This window comes from Corvus kubaryi, unplaced genomic scaffold (genome assembly GCF_017639235.1).
Source record: "Corvus kubaryi isolate FWS band 111438036 unplaced genomic scaffold, C.kubaryi_AGA036_p1.0 split3-37296, whole genome shotgun sequence".
Taxonomy (NCBI): Eukaryota; Metazoa; Chordata; class Aves; order Passeriformes; family Corvidae; genus Corvus; species Corvus kubaryi.
The window spans coordinates 2,458,992-2,477,963 of NW_024582086.1; the positions used below are offsets into that span (position 1 = coordinate 2,458,992).

Sequence of the window (18,972 nt, forward strand, 5' to 3'; positions counted from 1 at the left end):
CACAAATACAATCATTGTGCTCTGACTCCTCAGACATCATCTCTGTCAGAAATGAAAGGACAGTGCCTGTGCTGTCCAAAGAATCATTCTTCTGCTGCTAGGAACTGCAGTACTTTTGTAACACTTATATTTATTCCCTCACATTAGAGCTCAGCACTGAGATCACCAACTAATTTCACAGAATCTACTGAGTATAAGATTCAAGGGCATGAATTCCTTCCTTGAAAGAATCGCAACAGTTAGATTTTTCACAGGCTTTCTTCACCTCCTAGCAGTTCTGTCACTAGGAATAGAAATCCTTTCATCTGAGCTAGAGGCCTGTGAGCTCACGTTGGATTCTGGCTGAACGGTGCTGAATATGAAATGGCCTCACAAAATAGTGCAAGACCTTGGAAACAGAAATCGTGATTGAGAGTAGTTAAATCTGAGAACATACACAAACACAAGGAGCATAGTGGCTGTCTTGGTTACAGCTGGTGTAGAATTTATTCCCTCTCAGTAGCTGTTACAGCACTGTGTTTTGTATTCATAATGGGAATGGTGTTGACAACACACCGATGTTTAGGGTTTTGCTAAATAGTGTTTGTCCTTAATCAAGGACTCTTTTTTCCCTTTTCTCATGCTCTGCCAGTGAGGAGGTATGCAAAAAAACCAACAAACTGGGAGGGACCACCGCTGGACAGGTGACCCAAACTGGCCAAAGGGATATTCCACACCACAGAACATCGTGCCCAGTACATAAACTAGGAGGAGTCACCCAGAAGCACAGCTGACCTGGGTTCAGGAGGAGGGTCTGGCATCTGTCAGTGGGCAGTGAGCAACTGCACTGTGCATCACGTGTTTTTTTCTCTTTTCACTATTTATTATCATTATTATTGTCAACCATTATTATTGTATTTTACTTTATTTTCAATTACTAAACTGTTCTTAGGTAAACATCCAAGCTTTACTTTGATTTCCCCCCCATTCCACTGGACCGGGGCAGGGGAAGAGAGGGAGGGAGAGGCTGCGAGGTGTTTCATTTCCACAGACTTGCGGGCTTTAAACCACGACACTGGCTCACTTATCTGGCCCTGTTTGTACAATTTATTGACAATATAAATACTGAAACAAACAGGCCTGGATGGGTTCTGGCTGTCTTTATCATGCCCAAAACAAAGAAATCTCACCAAAAGGTCTAAAGGACCTATCGGTGACATGTAGTAGAAAGTGTATTTTACAATAAAAACTTTTTCATTTGACATACCATCACAATTACTTGCATAACTGCTGGGTTTTTACAGTATCCTGTGTTACTTCACAATTACAAAACAAAACACAAAAAATAGTTTCACTTAAACTTAAAATAATTGTTTATCCAGCACTAAGAATTTCCCATTTCCTCTAAAGAGGATTAAAACACTTTGCATATAGTGCAGACATTGGTATGGATCTAAATCAAAGAGTTTCTCAATATAGCACATTTCAAAATAGCACCGTGAAAGCGTACAGATCAGCAGTAGAAGCAAAGCAGATTCAGTTGGCTTAAGCTTACTTGGCCTGGGTGTGGAACACATATCCAAGGAAATAGAGAGAAAATATTGGAAGAAAAAGTGGAGTTTCAGTGTTAACTGAAGGTACAGCAGTGAAGGATCACTAGAGATGCCTATAGAATTTCTGGAGACATGAGAGTGAGATTATGACATTGTTGCAATTAGTTCAGCAGAAAAGCTTGGGAGTGAGTAATAGAGCAATATATCTGAAAGAGAGAGGGTCTAACAAGCAAACTGTTAACATTTGCACATCTATATGAGGATGGCAAGGGTAAATTAGTGCTCTATTCTTTCTACATTTAACTGAAACAGATATAAGTGGAAGAAAGATACGTACACATGAAGTAACAAGCAATAAGATAAACACAGATGAGGATATGTTTACAGGCAGAGGTAGGTCTGTCAAGAGTGACGAGGGAGGCAGACGGAATGAGGGAAACTTGCAGAACTGTAGCAGTTGTGGAAAATTTAAGATGACAGAGAGTCCTGCCTCATCTCGTCTCCCTTGTCAGTCCATTCCTAAGCATTAAGAAGCTACACTGTGTGGAGATGTCCAACACAGTCATTAAATACATTATCTAACTCCCAGCAGAACTATGGATGTTTTGTAAGAAAAAACCTTGCTCTGAAAACTTTACATTATGAAAAAGCAAGCTAGGTTAAGAAGAGGCACATAGAAAAGAAATAACTTGCTGAAGGTTACATGAAGATCTGCAGTCTTCCAGTTATACCCACTGACAAGACGGCCTTTATGTTCCTGATCCTGTGTAACATGCTGGAACACTGATGGTCTCAGTAAAGCGTATGAAGAAGTTCAGTTTTTCACAGAGGATGGCACATCTGTCTCTCTAAGTAATTTCCAGCCTCTCCAGCTCTCCCTTACACAAGAACAGCTGCTCATGAACTCTCTCACAGGACCAGAGCAGCAGGAGACTGAATCAGAATGAAGTGGTGCAGTTCATACTGCGATACCTAACCTTGCAATCTGTTCCATTGAGAAAAGGAATTAAGTGTGGAATGTGTGGGAATTAATTCCACAGGAGAAAATGAAAAATTAAGGCATGGTGTCCCTGTATGAACAGTTTAGTTATTCTTTCTCAGTTAGCAACAGAAAATGCTATTGACTTTTAATCCCTAGTGTAGACAAAGGTGTTCTTACTTAGCTATTAACTATTAACTTGAAGGACAGATTTCATAAGCAGTGGAAATGCTGGATAACAGAAATGGTATCTGCCCAGACCTAGAAAAAGCACTCTCAGCTGGATACAGCAATTGAAAATTCTCTTTGGCTGTAATTCCTCTTTGCTTCTGACCACGAAATCTGCTGCTGCACTTTAAACACAAAAAGACCCCAATCACATGTCATAGAGACAGAACATCTAAAATTTTAAGAGCAGTAGGCATCAGAATCTTAGCAATTCAGAAACTTAACAATTCCAAAAATGCATGGCATACACTCAAAGTGGTAAAACACAAAACGTGACTTGGAAAAAATCACAAAACTGAGTAAAAATCAAACCTCTTGCTTCTTTATTTCACCAGTTAACAGAATTTTTTTGCTAACATATAACAAAGCAACTTCTGAAGAGGAGTGGAAATAATCAAAGCCACTAGATTCTTTCTTACAGAAGAAAAAAAAATATTAACTGGGAGTATGCCACAGGAAATTGGTTAATTGTCCTTTATTAAGTGACTCTAGCCAGATGTTACACACCAGCCCATTAACCAGACAATGCTTAATGGCTTTACTCAGCTGTAATTATAGAAGAGAGATTAACAAAACTGCACTTAACACAGGAAGGTCCTTCCTTAAATTAGTTTCACATGCCATTAAAGCAACCAGCTTTTCAGCAAACTGGAGGTTTATGGATTGGTATATTATTTGCAATTACTGCTAATTGCTATAAGCAATGATTGCAATATCTCTGGAACACACCAGTTGCTGACACTACTTAAATGTGACAACTCATGGCTAACAAGTGTACATGTTACTGATGTATCATTACTTGTAAGTGATTGACAGAAATGTTCCACCTTCGTATTGGAAATACAATAGGAGCTTTATCTCATATAAGGGTAGGTCTGTATTTTTGCTCACAATAGGCCAGTTTATGTATGCAAAGGTATCTAAAGTAGCGTTAATCCTCAAACAGTCTCAACTGGATCAGGGTATTATTCATGCAATCAAGGATACAATACAAGCACTCATTATCAGGCACTCATGCAGCTGAAATAGCTGAAAGCCTGTGACCAACACATGGGATGCATGATAATCTATTTCTGAGGGAAGGTTCTCCTTTACACACCACACCATCTGGAATAAGGCAAGACAATAAATATTTCACTTCCAGCGACAGACACATTTAAATTGCTCACACTGTAGTACATATGTGACATGCAGATACACCCATACCCGACAGATGCTGGCTTTGAAAGAAGAGCACATTTTCTCTGTGCTGACTTCAGGAAATAAGCCATCAGAGAAGAGAGACAGTTTCAGTCTCTAGGAATGATGATGCAATCCCTGCTTGTGCCACATCTACTGTAGTAGATAAATGTACAGCCTCACAGGCTACAGCAGCAGGTGGGGGATGCACTGTGCTGTGGAGATAAGAGCTGGAGAGAGAAAAAAAATCCAGTTTAAAAAAAAATTTTACAAATCATCCAAGACTCAAGCATGGACCTGACAGAACTTGTATCACTCATACTGATTACATACATGACAGTGCTTCCAAAGTTTTTTGAAGATGCCTGGCGCTGGTACAAATCCTTATTATTACAGCCAGTGTGAGACAAGTAAGAAGCATTCCAGAGGCTACAGGATGATCACCTGACTAGTGTCAACCTTGTCATCAGCAACACTGATGCCCTGTGCAGGTCTTCAGAAATCTGGAATTCTGGCCCTATCCTTACTCATATGAATGGGCATCACATACAAAAGAATGCAAAGAACTAAGAGGAATGGAGCAAGGTGTATGAGTGAGTAGCCACTCTAATAACAGCAACCATGGTCTAATCCATTTTTTAAAGTAAAAATATAAAATCTAAGGACATCAGGAGTCAGACTTCGCTTTGTGAATCCAGTGCCAGACTTTTACTCACTGAGGAACAGTTGGAACTGCTGTCAACAACCATGCTAGCAGGAATTCACACCCTTACCCATTGTGGAAACATAATTCCTGAGACAGCAGACATGTGGCAAGCTGGTGAGCACTTGAATACAGTGGCTCTTTGTGACAGAAGCTTACAGGGACCCCAAGAAATAATCTAAGACCATTCACCTGACACCAAGGCAAGCTCAGCCGTAGCTATGTCATTACGAACAAGTTTGTTTAACCTCCTCTTGCAGACCACCCAGAAGCTGCCTTCACAGCAATCTGTTCCCATGCCTCCCTCCCCTACAGCTCAGGAGCACATGGGTATGCTGCCCATGGATGGTACATGTACCACTGGCACTACCAACAGGAGGAAGTTGGTCTTCCTATAGTGGCATTTTGTATATTTGTATATCATGTTTCTTGGCAGTATCTTCCCTGCCAGGCTAAGCAACCTGCCACTAGAATGCCCTATGTGCAGTTAGACCAAATATATCCCACGTCTCTCTCATAAAATTCCTCTCTGTTTTTCTCCTGCTAGGCCACACCTGTCTTGGAGTACAGTGTCTAAAACAGGACCACAGTTTTACAACTGGATACGGCAGAAGACTGACTTCACATTGTTTTTTTTCAAATCATATTCTTACTCAGAAATGTATTAAACTTATGGTTAATTATAACTAAAAGCATATTTGTTATTTATAAATATTACAGATACTTCTTTGCAAGCACTGTGAAGGGTCTTATCACAACTGACATCTGGGGTTTCCCTTCTCTGCCTACTACTGGGCTGGGGCAGTTATAATTTCTGTGAAGGATTCTGTCTGATACTCCTTAGAACAGGAGAACGGATTCAAGAATTTCTCTGTACATGGGATCAAGGGCCTAAAAGATACTTGTTGACTTACTAAATCCTTGTTCCCCGCAATACACCACTGTCAAATATACTCAATGTACTCAGCTCCCTAAGGATTTCATCTTCTCTCACTCCTTTTGAAAGGAGTCTGAAGTGGAAATTCAGGGTCTATCTTCTCTGCACTCTCTCACAAGTGGCTCATACTCATATATGATTCTTCCAGTACTTTCATACTTCAAATCACTCTCCTACCACTATGAACCTAATTGATTTGACATAGTTTGGAAAAGTACTAATATCCCTCTGCCATGTTTTTTCCAGAGAAACGGAAATAACTGAGAAGCCTTTTCACACCATGACAGCCCATGGAAGTCCTTTCTCCTGCAATATGCCCCCTGTCAGGAGCGCTACTTTAGAAACCAAGACATTGATAGCTCCTTCTTCCTTATATATCAAAGCTGACACTGACAATGTTTTTAAAATCCCCAAAACAATCAAGACTGCAGGTTCAAGTTAACCACTGCATGCTACTGCCAAGGGAAGCCTGAGATCCCTTTATTTAATTACTTAAAGAAAAAAAGGACATCATGGAACCTTTAATTCAGAATCTGGATTGCAAGAACTGGTTTGAAATTTAGACAACCACAAACAATCCAAATAAACCTACTTTCTTCAGCCCTAAATATGACTAATTCCTTCTGTTTCAGACTGCCAAACAAGCAGCTTAACCAATCAATGCTATATATTTCATAGCCCCCAAGCTGGAGGCTCCTGACCTTTCAAGGGACAAAAATCAGAAGACTATTCTTGTAGATATGTACGTTGAAATAAAAACAAAGACACAATTTTTAGTGAAGAGGTTTTACATGTACATAGGCATTCACAATTACATAATTTGCATATTTGTTTTGCCTTTGAGAGGAAGACAGTTGTGAAGTTACTGACCCCGCTTGAAGGATCATGAAGCATAAATAAATAAATTTCTTAAAAATTTTTGACATGTTTTTATCATGGCTTTTAGGCAAAGCTCAACCATTACTGAAAAACTGTTATTTTCAGGCCTTCTGAATAAAGTTGGGAAGACTAAAACTTAGCTCTGTATATATGCAATATTCATCAACATTTTGACAGCATATAAACTTCATTTATTTAATTCCCATTTAATCATAACACTTCTGTACTACAGTCCTGGTGCTACTCACTGTCTCGAATCCTTCCTTTATTAAGATAAGCCCTACACTTTTCAGATGTTTTGCTAGTAGTTGCAAAGATACAGAGGACATCAGTTCAAGCAATGCACAGCATTGGTGGACTGTGAAAGCACCCTTGATTACAGTTTCTAATTACCCAAGATGTCTAAACCAAGCATGTTGGCAAGAAAAAACATCTGAAAAGAAAAACATGTAAGCCTTGTGAAGGAGGACTACAAAACTGGAGGCAGCAACACCACGTACCGTGCCACGGAGAATGACAGGAACAGTATAAGGCAGACAGCAGCCACTGACCCCAATCCAACAGCAGTCATGTATTGCAGAGTGGGTGATAAATCTGAAAGAAAGTATCAAACAATTCAAACAAACCAAACAAATAGTGTAGCTTCAGTCTGAACAACTAAGTCTGCTCATAGCTGAAATATGGTAACAAAACCCAGATGCTGGACTTAATGGCTCAGTTCATGACAGTAACGGAGCTGACTATCTATTAGTTACCATCCAATTGAGGAAGAAAGATTAGTTAAAAAGTACTATTATGCTCATTTTTGGTAAAAATATATACCTGTCCTTATAACACTGTAACACCAATTTCCGTCAGCAAATTACACGTCTCTAGAGGAGATGTCATCCCTCCACAAAAATTACAGAATTACAGTACAGTGTATTTCATGAAAACCCCTAAAACTTCATTTTACTTATTTGTTGCAGAAGAAAGTGTGCTTTTAATACAGGTTTCTACCATTTTTTATGACAATGATCTATCACACAATGTCTAGCTAGATGGCATCTGAAATGGGGCCATTTGGTTTAGATTTAATTTACAGATTTGCGTTCCACACAAGTTGAATAAAGAAATATTTCTCAAAGGATTCAGCAAGCCAAAAATACTGTCAACCTCTCCAGCTGCAGAAGTACATTAGGGCAAAGGACACTTTGGCTATAAGTCCACTCAATACAAAGGCAAATGTATTTACAACAAAAAGCCAAAGGCCTGACCTGTCCTATGCTCATTCTTTTAAACCCAAAACCAAAACCCACCTAGTTGTCATACAGCCTTTGATGATGCACTACATGTTGATAGATGAAAAATTCAGAAAAGGACAGATTTCTGTCTTTCCAGTTATTCTATTGCCTACACAGCCCTAGCAATGGAACCCTCAAACCTAAGGAATCCTTGATCTTAGCAGAGTCTCCACAACAAAGAACTGCCTACACTATATTCTAAGTGTGGTCGTAAAGGAACTAGGTCATAAGAGTAATTAAAGAAAGAGTAACTAAAGAAAACTTAGAAATAAACACAAGAGTTATCACCAGAAGATCATTTATAGTGATAATCAGCTATGGAGAAGACGCACCCCAAGCACTCCATACACCATGTGATTCGATGTAATTCCAAAGTACTGTCTCACTTTCCAGTGTTACTGCCTTTCCTAACTCAAATTTGTGAGACTTTCAACTCAAAAGCAGAATTTGGGGCTCATAGGAGACTCCAGTGGTGCTGCTTTCTTTGTCAGGAGAGGCAAATGTTTGCTTTTTGCTGAGACATGAGGTGGGTGAAGACTAGTTTCAGTTATGGTGGAAAGGAGGGAAACATGATCTCTAGTGGACTCCAAACTCCGCTGAGCTAAACTCATTAATTGGAAACATTTTAAAGCCAAAAACAAAATCAAAACAACCACACTGAGAAATTTACTGGGTTTTAAAGTTATGCCACTATATATTTAAGAAACTGTATTTGCAAGTATACAAATTAGCCATATATTTCATATTTACACAGTATCTTCTATTTTTTTTAAGATCATAAAAAGATGTAATTCTCCAAGGACCATCTGAACATTCTCAAATAAAAAATGTGGCCTCTAAAGGCTAGAAAATTTTGGGCGGGTTTTGTGTTATTCCTGTTCTTTTTTGGGTTTTTAAGTTATTTTTGTCATTCTTTGATTGATTTTTTAATCTTTAAGCCAATATAGAACTATCTTAAAATAGGCCGCTGAAATTTCACATCTTCTGTGCTTCAAATCCTTTGTGGACAAAAATTGCTGTAAAGATCTGAATGAGATGCACAGAAATAGCAACATTGAAAACCAGGGAAAACAAGAGAATCCATTTTACAATGGATTGCTGAATCCATTAGAATGGAATACTGAAAAGCAAGGAAAACTTTCTGTCTCTAATCTTTTCAGTCCTTGAAGTCAACAGAAGAATGGCAAAAGATGAAAAAGATGAAAGCCACAGCAATTATTAGTTTATGCTGCCAAGCAAAGCCATGACAACTTAGACTTTTTTATTGAAGGAAAAATTGACTTACTTTTAATTTGTGCCCAAACAGCACAGGACTGTGTTCTTACCTAAAAATGAAAACATAAAAATCACTGTTTCTCATGAGAAAAATTTATTATTACTAACACCCTCTGAAAGATCATCCATCAACAAAACCTACCATTTGGAATCGAGTTTGTTATTCCCTTGGTAGCAGCCTCTATTTTGCCTTAAAAGATTATAAATTATAAAAATAAGATTAGATATAGAGCTTTGATGAAAAGCTAGCTCTAGTTTTTAGCTCATTATTATTCCTTGCTTTCTACAACCTAGGCATGTTAGTAATATGGAACGATCTTTAAAGTTGCTTTGATAAGGATTCACAATTTATGAAATGTTAAGATAAGGCTGAATATGCTGTGTTAACTCTTCCCCATTCAGAACATGTATGTTAAAATATAGTATCTGATGGCACGTTTTATGAATACTAGATGTAGCATTCTCTCCAGTTATGATGACTTGCTTGGTAACTTTTAATAAGTTCTATAGAATACTTACAGTTAAAAAATATTTATCAGGGATCTGCTTTTGCAGACTTGTTAAGCAAACTTGATTTTTTTAAGGTAAGCTTTGGTATCTGTAGAGCACTTTCCCCCAGCTCTTCAAAGTGATAAATACACAAAATTTTCTATTCTAGGTTCTATTGTCTATTGTGTAATTACTATGAAGTGTATTTTTGTAGTGCTTCCTGCTAAATGGCTTTCACAGACTTTCACAAAATACATACATGATACATGTATTTTTCATATTGTCGCAAAGTGTGTATTATGTTGCTCTGAATAACAGTATATTTGCAAAAGAAGGCTACATTTTGAAGCATTTACATAAAAGGATGGAGGCACATTTGTGTGCTTAATCTAATTTCTGTGTGTCTGCATGAATTGTGGAATCTCAGTGATTCTTAAACACATGATTCATAAGGAATTTTATGGTCAATTAAAAAGACAAAAGACTGACAAAGAAAATCTTCTTAGCAGAGGAAAGATAAAGGGGTGGGTTTAGAAATTCAATCAAATGCCAGATTCTGAGGGCACTGGTGTGAGTGCCATCATTTTGAAATAGCTACCTTCATGACACACTCTAGTGTGCAGAAAATCAGGCATCTCCTGCCTATCAGGGTAGTTACAGAGGTCCCAAGAGTCTCAGGGGAAAAAAAAATAAACAGAAAGTAAAATCCTCACAGCAGACACCCTATTAAAGACCTCCAAATCTGAACAATGGAAAAATGAACATGATAATTATGTCAAGGCTATTAATTAATAATGGTAATAAAAATCACAACCAAGCCATGATTTTTCAGCATGATTATACAAATTGTACCATTTTCAGTATGAAAGAGGTCTGGAGACAGAAGGGACCCTTAAGGATGCCAGAATATAAAACTGAGTAATGAGAACATTAGTTATGAGCCTATTACATCTATTTCTAATTTTTCTGTATTCAAATGGAAATGTGTTAACAAGTAAAAGACACTTCAGAAATGCTGGTTCCACAGGTATTAGTAATTGAGGGCCAAGCAATTTGTTTAAAAAGAAGACTGAGTTCATTAATCCAAATTCAGTTATGTAAGCAATCAAATTTTTAGAAAGTCTCAAAACCCAACAACCCTGAATTCATAATTCTGATTTCTTTTTAGCTTTCTAACACCAACAATTGCACAAAATAAAAGGGCATTTGAAGAGAATTTGACAATTGAAGATAAACCAATACTTTTGAACCAGTAGTCCAAGTTCCATTTCAAAGAAGCAGAGCTGTGGACCAAAGTGGTTTGGTATCTGCAACCCTAATAATGATTCATAACTGTTGCATGCAACTTTGTGTATTTAATCAACCAACAAAAGCCATACATTAAAGTGTACACTAAGGAGCTGATGCATTTTAAATGGTGGGAAGCAAGAGGGACCTCTACCAATAACTGTAGTATTAATCCACTAAATCAGTGGCCTAGAAAATATGTCTGCAAATGTTAGCAATGAAAGATCAGGAAATAATCCATAAGAAACAGAAAGAATAATGTAAATTAGAAGCAGCTTAATAAACTGCTGGCAAAGATGTATGAGAATCTACTTTGTTCTGTGCAGCAGAAACCTCCGCAAAAGTAAAAGCCATTAAAATACCCCAGTATTAGAAAATACTGAGGGTAAAGAGCTAGGGAAACCAATGCATAAAACCCAAGGATAAATAAACTAAGCTCAAAGAGGTATTTAGTAGACCTTAAAGAGGTCAAACTTGTATACACTTGACTAATTAATAATCCTGCTCCACAGAGTAAATTTTTCTATAAAATACAGTTCATTGTCCAAATTCTAGGACATTTTAGGCTAACTTAACATTATTTATGAAATGAAATGCCTTCTATTGTCATTTTCCTACTTCTCTCCTTGCACAATTAATTAAAAATTTATGACAAACAACAGGCTTGTATTAGGATCAGAAACCACTTCATCTGTGCTATAAAAACCTCTCAGACTATTGTTAAATAGATGCTACACAAAATACATACTGCACAGATTAGCAGATACCAGAATCATCTTACTACATGCACTTTTATTCCAATCACTTTGGACTGAGGCAGTTACATTTCTTAACAGAAGCGGTTTTAACTTACTGAGATTTTGGGGGGGGGGGTCCAAAATTGTGGAGAACTATTTACAAGTGACTCATGGATCAGGTTTTACATGCTGCATTGCTTTATGCTGTATACACAAAGCCCTAAAAACTCTATTCTTAACTTTTTTCAGATGGCACTGTTTCTTTCTTTATTAAAGGCTGCTTAGCTCAGTTTTTGTATTTGACATTCAGGAACTGTATTGCACATAAAGAGTTATCACTTGTCCCATATGAGAAAAAGTTTCTACTGCTGAGACTCATACTATAAAAAATTTCAAAACTGCTTACTCCTGAGATAGATAGCTGGAAAGCTAGATGAGATGTAAGTTTTGGAAACGTCTTGTTTCTAATAAAAATACATATTTACTTTAAAATGATAAAAAAGTCATGTTAATAATATACATTTTCTTTCATGAGGTTTTCTCGATGAAGTTGGAGTTGACACTCACTGCCTTTTGGAAGGTAATAATATGTGCTAAAATAAATTTTTCCATGTTATTTGAAGTACTGGAATATTTTGTTATGAAACATTTAACTAAAAATTAAAATGGGTGAATTTGTCATTGCTAAGGAGTAATTTTCAAATTCTATTACAAATTTCTTTCAGTAAATTCTGCCCCAATGGAGACACCCTCAATTACTGAGGGCAGTGATGGCCATTAATTTTTAATTATTTCCATTGTTTGCCTTTCAGCATCCAGAGTTGCTTCAACATTACAATGACATAACTACCGTTAAGGAATTACAAGAGATATTTGAAATGCTTCTGATTTAATCTAATTCTGTCAACTAGGAGATCCTTGGAGTGTCATAAAAAATCTAACACACAGCTAACATTTTCCTCTTTTCCCCCAGCAATATTTCATTCAAGAGGTGTAAAGAAAAGGTTTGAAAACATTCATTACCTTATTCCACTCACTTATTATTCTCAAAAAAACACAATACTCTTCTCCCAACTTTAAAGGAGCATTATAAAACTTCCCATAGTAATGTCTGTCTCCAAGAGCAATTGACATGTTATCAGCAACATCCTTCGCCCGAAATTCAGCTGCCACATATCCTTTAATGTCAGTGGTGTTACTAAAGAAAGTTGTAGCAGCAAAGGAGTCACAAATAAATGTGCTTTGCAAATCCAGAGGAAGCACAATCACTTGATAAAGACTAGAGGGAAACAAAAAAAGAGCAAATATTAGCCCTCATTTCAAAAAACTAAGCATCAGATATTCATTAACTCATATTGGTTTTTTCTATTTGTAGCCTCTTAACTGCTTTTTATTATCAATGCCCAATACAAACACTTCTTACACTAAAATATTTCTCTGTGTGTGTGTTCCACTTAATTTTTAACCAAAAGCTCTGCATGCATAGCTTAGAGCTGAATCGTCTTATCACATGCACGTTATTGTTACACGTTTATTTATGTTCAGAAGAACATAAAACTGAGATACTTCAGACTCTCTCCTCCTCCTTCTCCTCCTCCTCACACTGAAGTTCATTTATTAAATAATATACCATTTTCTCTAAAAATGACTTGTAAGTTCACAGAAACAAGATTTTTCTATTGAAAGGAGGAGAGGACAGGTACCATTTCTAAAAAAATAAATCAAATCTGTCTTCATACCTCCCAAAACAATGTTTAGTCTATGGTATTCAATCATAGGAAGACCACTAGGGTTCTTACACCAGCGATTCCACGAGATGTTACTAGCTTTCAAATATTTTCTTCTTCAGTGTAATATTAAGTTACCTTTTCCTTCTGGCACCAACAGCACTTAGTAAGCGGTAAATCCTTTTACTCTAGAAATACATTTAGGTAGTAATACACTAAGTATGAAAAATCTACTTCAGAATATGCATAAATGAGGACATTATTCATTATTTCCTCTGGCTCTGGGGGGGAAAATGTACTGGCTGCTTGAGTTTGTTGGAAAAGAAAAATCACATGAGTAGAGGTGTGTTTGGATCCATCAATAAAGATCTACTGTAACCTAACTGTAGAAAAGAAAAACAAAACCAAACCTCAAAGCTAGTGATGAAAACTCACAATTATCCAAACTAGGATCTTGGTCCACAAAACAGGGAAAACCTGAAGCTAAATATTACCCTGTTAAGGGGGAAGAAACTGGGAGGTACAGCTTAAGTTTTTCCATTGCTAAAAAAAATAATCTAGCCACCCAAAACAGTTCTAATCTGTATGTAACATGAATCTGCACAACGTTCATTGAAAGGGTGAAGAGCACAGAGACAAACCTGATCGGTCCATTTTGATCTTCTGCTTTCCGGAGTCTGAGCAAAGGTGCAGAACCTTTAACTGCAACAAATTCTACTTCTGGGAAAGGGGGATCTAAAAAGTAAACAAACACCAGTGGTTCAGAAAGGTTTTAGAAATATTTCAGACATCAGTTCCTAGCTACTTTTCAGCTCCTTTTTCAGTTGCTAGCTACTTTTTCTGCGAAAACATCCTTAATTGAGTCTTGAACCCCAAACAGCTAATGCCTGCCAGCAACAAAATTGGCCAAAGAAACCACAGAGCAAATATGAGCTTGGTGGTCTGGCAGCCCCAAGTGAAATCCCTGTACTGAAGTACGTTTGCTAGCTGGGAAAAGAAGAGATGCCCAAAAATGGTTGTTGATTACAGAGGAATGAGACATGAAAGCTTTGTTGGAAGAAGCAGTATTATTTATTAGATTGATTGAAACGGTCAGGGAGAAGAAAAATATGAAACTGTGCACAGAGCCCATTGCAAGAAATACAATGGTATGAGTAAAGGGTAATTTAGTAGTGCCAAAAGCACTTTCAAGAAGGCAACTTCCTTAGATACTGCTCATAGATATGCTCATAGTCGGGTAGCAACATCCAGGTTCTTAAATTGGATTTCAATATGTATACAGACCTTTAATCTGTTCTAGTGGGAATTTGCGTCAAGGCCAATGCTGAACAAATACTTCTTCCTCTAATTTCAATGGCAGTGATGACAGCTGCACAGTGATATGGAAATTACCACTACCAGTCTGGAAGCAAAAATGAAAATAGCTTCAGTGTGCACAACCAAGGGGGCACAGTGTGAAGCAGGGACACCATCTACCCCAGAAGTCTGAAAGAACTTGCACAGGTAAATACAGGTGCAGCTAGGCTTTTTGAACACCAGTTTATCAGGCTGCTGATGTGATTGATATCTGACTGCAGAGTAACAAATGCAGTACTCATGTACAGAAAACCAAGGTTGCAGAGCTAGAAAGAATAATCAATGTCATGAAAAGAAACAAAAGAAAATCAAGGCAGATTTCCCAAAGTTAAGTTACATCAGGCAAAATATTGCTGAGATGCCTGGATTCTGCAAAGAGCTGGAATACAAATAGTTGCATGTATCTTTTGAAGTATAGAAAATCATTGGTTTTGCAGGAGAAAATGAAGCTTATTAGAAAAACTGTTAAGAGGGTGAGTAACCACTAAAAAGGGAGCTGGAAATATACATCAAGCTGGAAGCAGAAGTACTGGGGCGAAGGAAGGTTATTAGAGGTTAATACTACCAGCATTTTGTTAACAATCATGGTGCAACATCCCAGTATGTACAGATGAATTTTGCTGCTCAATGTTAGAAATATAGAGACGTTACACAAGGAGAATAGAATCACCTTTACAGCTTTTGTTTTGCCGAACTGGGATTAAATTCACCAGTATAAAGTACAAGGTGATACACTTGGGCTACTAATAAGAATTTATGCTAAATATTCTAATTTCCTTTGAGTAGTAGGAATGGCATGCTAGTACATCTCAGAATGAGGGTTAGGCACCAAAATGACAACAGAAAAAAAAATCCAAAAGGCTGCTCTAAAAGGCATAAGAAACAGGCTTATGTAATGCTGGAATAGTACCAACAAAGGTACACAAGGCCCATGTGTGACCATTTCCCAGTGCCTGAAGTTCAAATCATCAGTGTGACAGAGCTATGTGAAACCAGTTCACAGGATTTAAGGAAAAGATGGATAAAGAAGAAACCCTCTTGTATGAGGCAGACAAAATCTCAGGTTTGTAACCTATGAAGAGGAAATCTGAAAGCTTACATGATCTCTGCTTTAAACAGAGATGAAACTTGTGAAGGGATAAAACTTAAGCACAGTATGCCCAAAATAAAACTATCAGGCCATACAAGCATCCCTAGCAAGAAAAACCCCTACAACTTTGACGAAAACTATCCTCAAGAGAACTTGCCGAAAGCCTACCTACCCAAATAAATAGCTTTGGTAGTTCCCTTTACAAGGTTATCTTCAAAACCAGGCTATGGGTGAACTATCAGTGAAGAAATCAGCTACGAATGTTTAGAACTGAAATGAGAGTAAGATTTATATAGTGGTCTACAGCTTCCTCCCCAGGGCAAGCAGAGGGGCAGGCACTGATCTCTTCTCTCTGATGACCAACAGGACCTGAGGGAATGGCCTGAAGCTGTGTCAGGGCAGGTTTAGGTTGGATATTAGAAGAAAGGTTCTTCACCCAGAGGGTGGTTGGGCACTGGAACAGGCTCCTCAAGGAAGTGGTCACAGCACCAGTCTGACAGAGCTCAAGAAGGATTTGGACAATACTCTCAGGCACATGGTGTGACTCTTGTGGACATCCTGTGCAGGGCCAGGAGCTGGACTTTGATGATCCACATGGGTCCTAGACCAGCATATTCTATGATTCTATGAAAGCCATCGTTCGACAACGTCTTTCTTCCCTCTAGCAGAGGCAGGGCGGAAAACCCTTTGCAAGAGTTTTCTGAGTTAGTGAAACGTGCTGCATGGCTGCCTGCAAGAACAGGAAATGCTCTTTGCTTTGGGTCTTTTCAATTCATCTGCAACTGCAGACACTGTAAGAGATACAGGTAGAATTTCTATCTGAACAAAATAAATGAACAAATAATATTTGACAGCCAATCTTTATGCCCTTTGCAAATTGCAAACTCAAGCAAATATAATTTAAGAGCCAGAAATTATCTGTTAATTTCAGTTTTTCCTCAGCACCGACATTGTCAATAGACAGAGTAACAGGAAAATATATCTGAAGGGTGGATTTATGTGGTATACTTCTTATCTTCCTTTGTTTTTACATTCAATATCACCAAAAGACACTATTATTAATTTCTCTTAAGAATTTTTCAATTTCCAAGAAAAACTTGGGAAGTTCTTCTCTCATGCCAGCCAGAATGTGCTTTGCATGCAACAGTTTTGCATTGTTTTTCCAGATAAACATCACAAGAGGAAACAGATGTGGACTAAGATGCCAAAAAGATGCTGACTAAGGTCAAAACAATTAATCTTTCTGTATTTATAATTTGACAGGAAAATACAAGTCATGAAAATAAGTAGCCATCCAGAACTGACAGCCCTAGTAACTGGGTAAAAGAGAGAAAAATCTGAAAAAACACATAGTGCTGTTAAAAGTTGGAGGCTTTTGCTGTGTTTAGTTTCTGGTAAAAAAATAATAGTTATTAAAAACATCAAGCACACAGAAGACAATCTACCTGTTTAAATAAAAAAACAGCTTGTAGCAATGTGAAGGAATAATAGTAATAATAATAATAATAATAATAGTAATAATGATAATATTGAAAGGAATAGTTTAATTTTTTCTTCAGTGATCAGAAAATGAACTCTGAAGGTGTTATTCCATATGCAGTATTGGCACACTCTGACTTTTTCAATAAAAGAAGAACTTTGCCAGAAATTAAACATTTAAAAATATAATTTAAAAAAAAGAAGTCTGCTGGGAAGTCATAATTATTACCAGATTTAAAAATCCACATGTTAAAAATACTGACAACACCACACAGAACAGCTGGAGGGAAAAGGGGAATACTACACAGAAGTGAGGACTTGCACTAGGTGAGTTGGGTGGAGAAATCAAGATCCTCCAGTCTGTTCAGGTGCTGTTAGCGCCTTGCCTTTCTTAAAGAATTATTTTTTTTAACTCTTCACCAGCAGAACAGACTAGCATATCTGTAGCAACACCAGGAAAACAGAGAAGAGCATAGCAAGAAAAGAAAGTATATCCAGAGATAGTCTGTCATGGGCTAGCAGGCATAGTCCTGGAAGGGACGTCCTTGCTAAGGGGTGCTTACAGCTTCCTCTGGGACCTGATAGAACCTATCAGCTGGCCAGTTTGAATATGGACAATTCTCTAAGCCACTTAAAGTTGTGATCACCTCTGTGATCCACACTTAAGAACAGGCAAACTCCCCCTCCCCCCCAAGCTCTCTCTCGTTTCCGGCGCTGGGACAGGTGGCTGCGGGGCCCGAGTGGGGGCCAGCGGGCCTGGCCAGGCCCTGCTCGGGCCAGGCCGGGCCGGGCCACGGCCATCCTGGAGCCGATGGACCTGTTCCAGCCATGGAACCCCCCCCCACTGCCTTGCCGTGGGCAGCCGGAGCGGCTCGGCTCCCCTTCTCCAGTGCGGCCAAGATTCAGCTGAAGCTGCACCGATGTCTGGCAGAGATCATGTGACCAACAGCGATAAGCGACATTCCAGCTGGAAGGCCAAGGTGAGATTAACCCTTTTATTGCTGTGAAGAGCTGAAAACCTGAGGGAGGAGAAAGAGGAGATGCTTAAAGCTGAAATTCTGTTGTAAAGCTATGGTGTATCAGAGTACCTGTTGTAATTTCATGAAGGCAGGGGGGTGGAGCGTTCAACTTGTACTTGTGAGCAAAAGCACCTGCACTGAGATAGGCAGATGCTGACGCAGCTGTAATTTCATGAGAAGTTTGAACAGGGAGAGATGGACCAGATGAGGACTTTTACTCCAAATGGAAAAGGAGAAAACCTCAGTTCCTAGAGATGCTCCCAGAGATAGTCCTAAAGATGAAGATGAGGACCCTTTGCTCCCAGGGAAAGAGAAGGGCCTCTGTTCTTAGAGATGAAATGCTCCCAGAGATGGGTGAAGAGAACTTCTGTTTCTGAACGGCTCAACCTTAAAATTGCACCCCAGTAGCTCAAGATTGGACCCTCGAAAGCAGTTGTGGGAAAAGCTGCAAGTTGTGGGAGGGGACTCTCACATGAAGTGAGCAGACAACCAACCCAGGTGGCTGTCTCGTTGTGATGGTTTCTCCATAGCATGGGCAAGAGAGACGACTCCTCCTAAATGAACTGAACAAGGTTATTACGGAAGTGGTAAACAGACTGAATATCTCAAGGGTTGTCTTTTTACATTGTCAGTGAGAGAAGGGAGGAAGGTGGGGGGAGAAGTGTTCTGAAGGTGTAGTATGATTTTTTCCCTTTTTTCCCTCTTTTAAATCTGTTAATAAATTTCTTTATATTCTTTTCAAGTTTGGTGCCTGCTTTGTGTTTCTCCTAATTCTTATCTCGCAGAGGATAAA

At 38.3% G+C, this 18,972-nt stretch overlaps 1 protein-coding gene across 7 annotated transcripts in view; it reads right to left on the reverse strand.

The window, feature by feature from the left end:
* Positions 1-3,039: 3,039 nt before the first annotated feature.
* Positions 3,040-18,972, reverse strand: part of SUSD1 (sushi domain containing 1) — a 46,960-nt gene continuing 31,027 nt past the window's right edge. For 5 of the 7 annotated variants that reach the window (XM_042015284.1, XM_042015285.1, XM_042015287.1 and 2 more), the window contains 5 exons: positions 13,877-13,970; positions 12,532-12,787; positions 9,006-9,045; positions 6,938-7,031; positions 3,040-4,148 (listed from right to left, as the gene is read on the reverse strand). In XM_042015284.1, coding sequence (XP_041871218.1) covers positions 4,010-4,148; positions 6,938-7,031; positions 9,006-9,045; positions 12,532-12,787; positions 13,877-13,970 — 623 coding nt within the window. In that variant the 3' untranslated portion in view covers positions 3,040-4,009. Of the gene's footprint in view, positions 4,149-6,937; positions 7,032-9,005; positions 9,046-9,137; positions 9,186-12,531; positions 12,788-13,876; positions 13,971-18,972 lie in introns of those variants that run through there. The other 2 variants (XR_006013944.1, XR_006013943.1) reach the window with 2 other exon arrangements.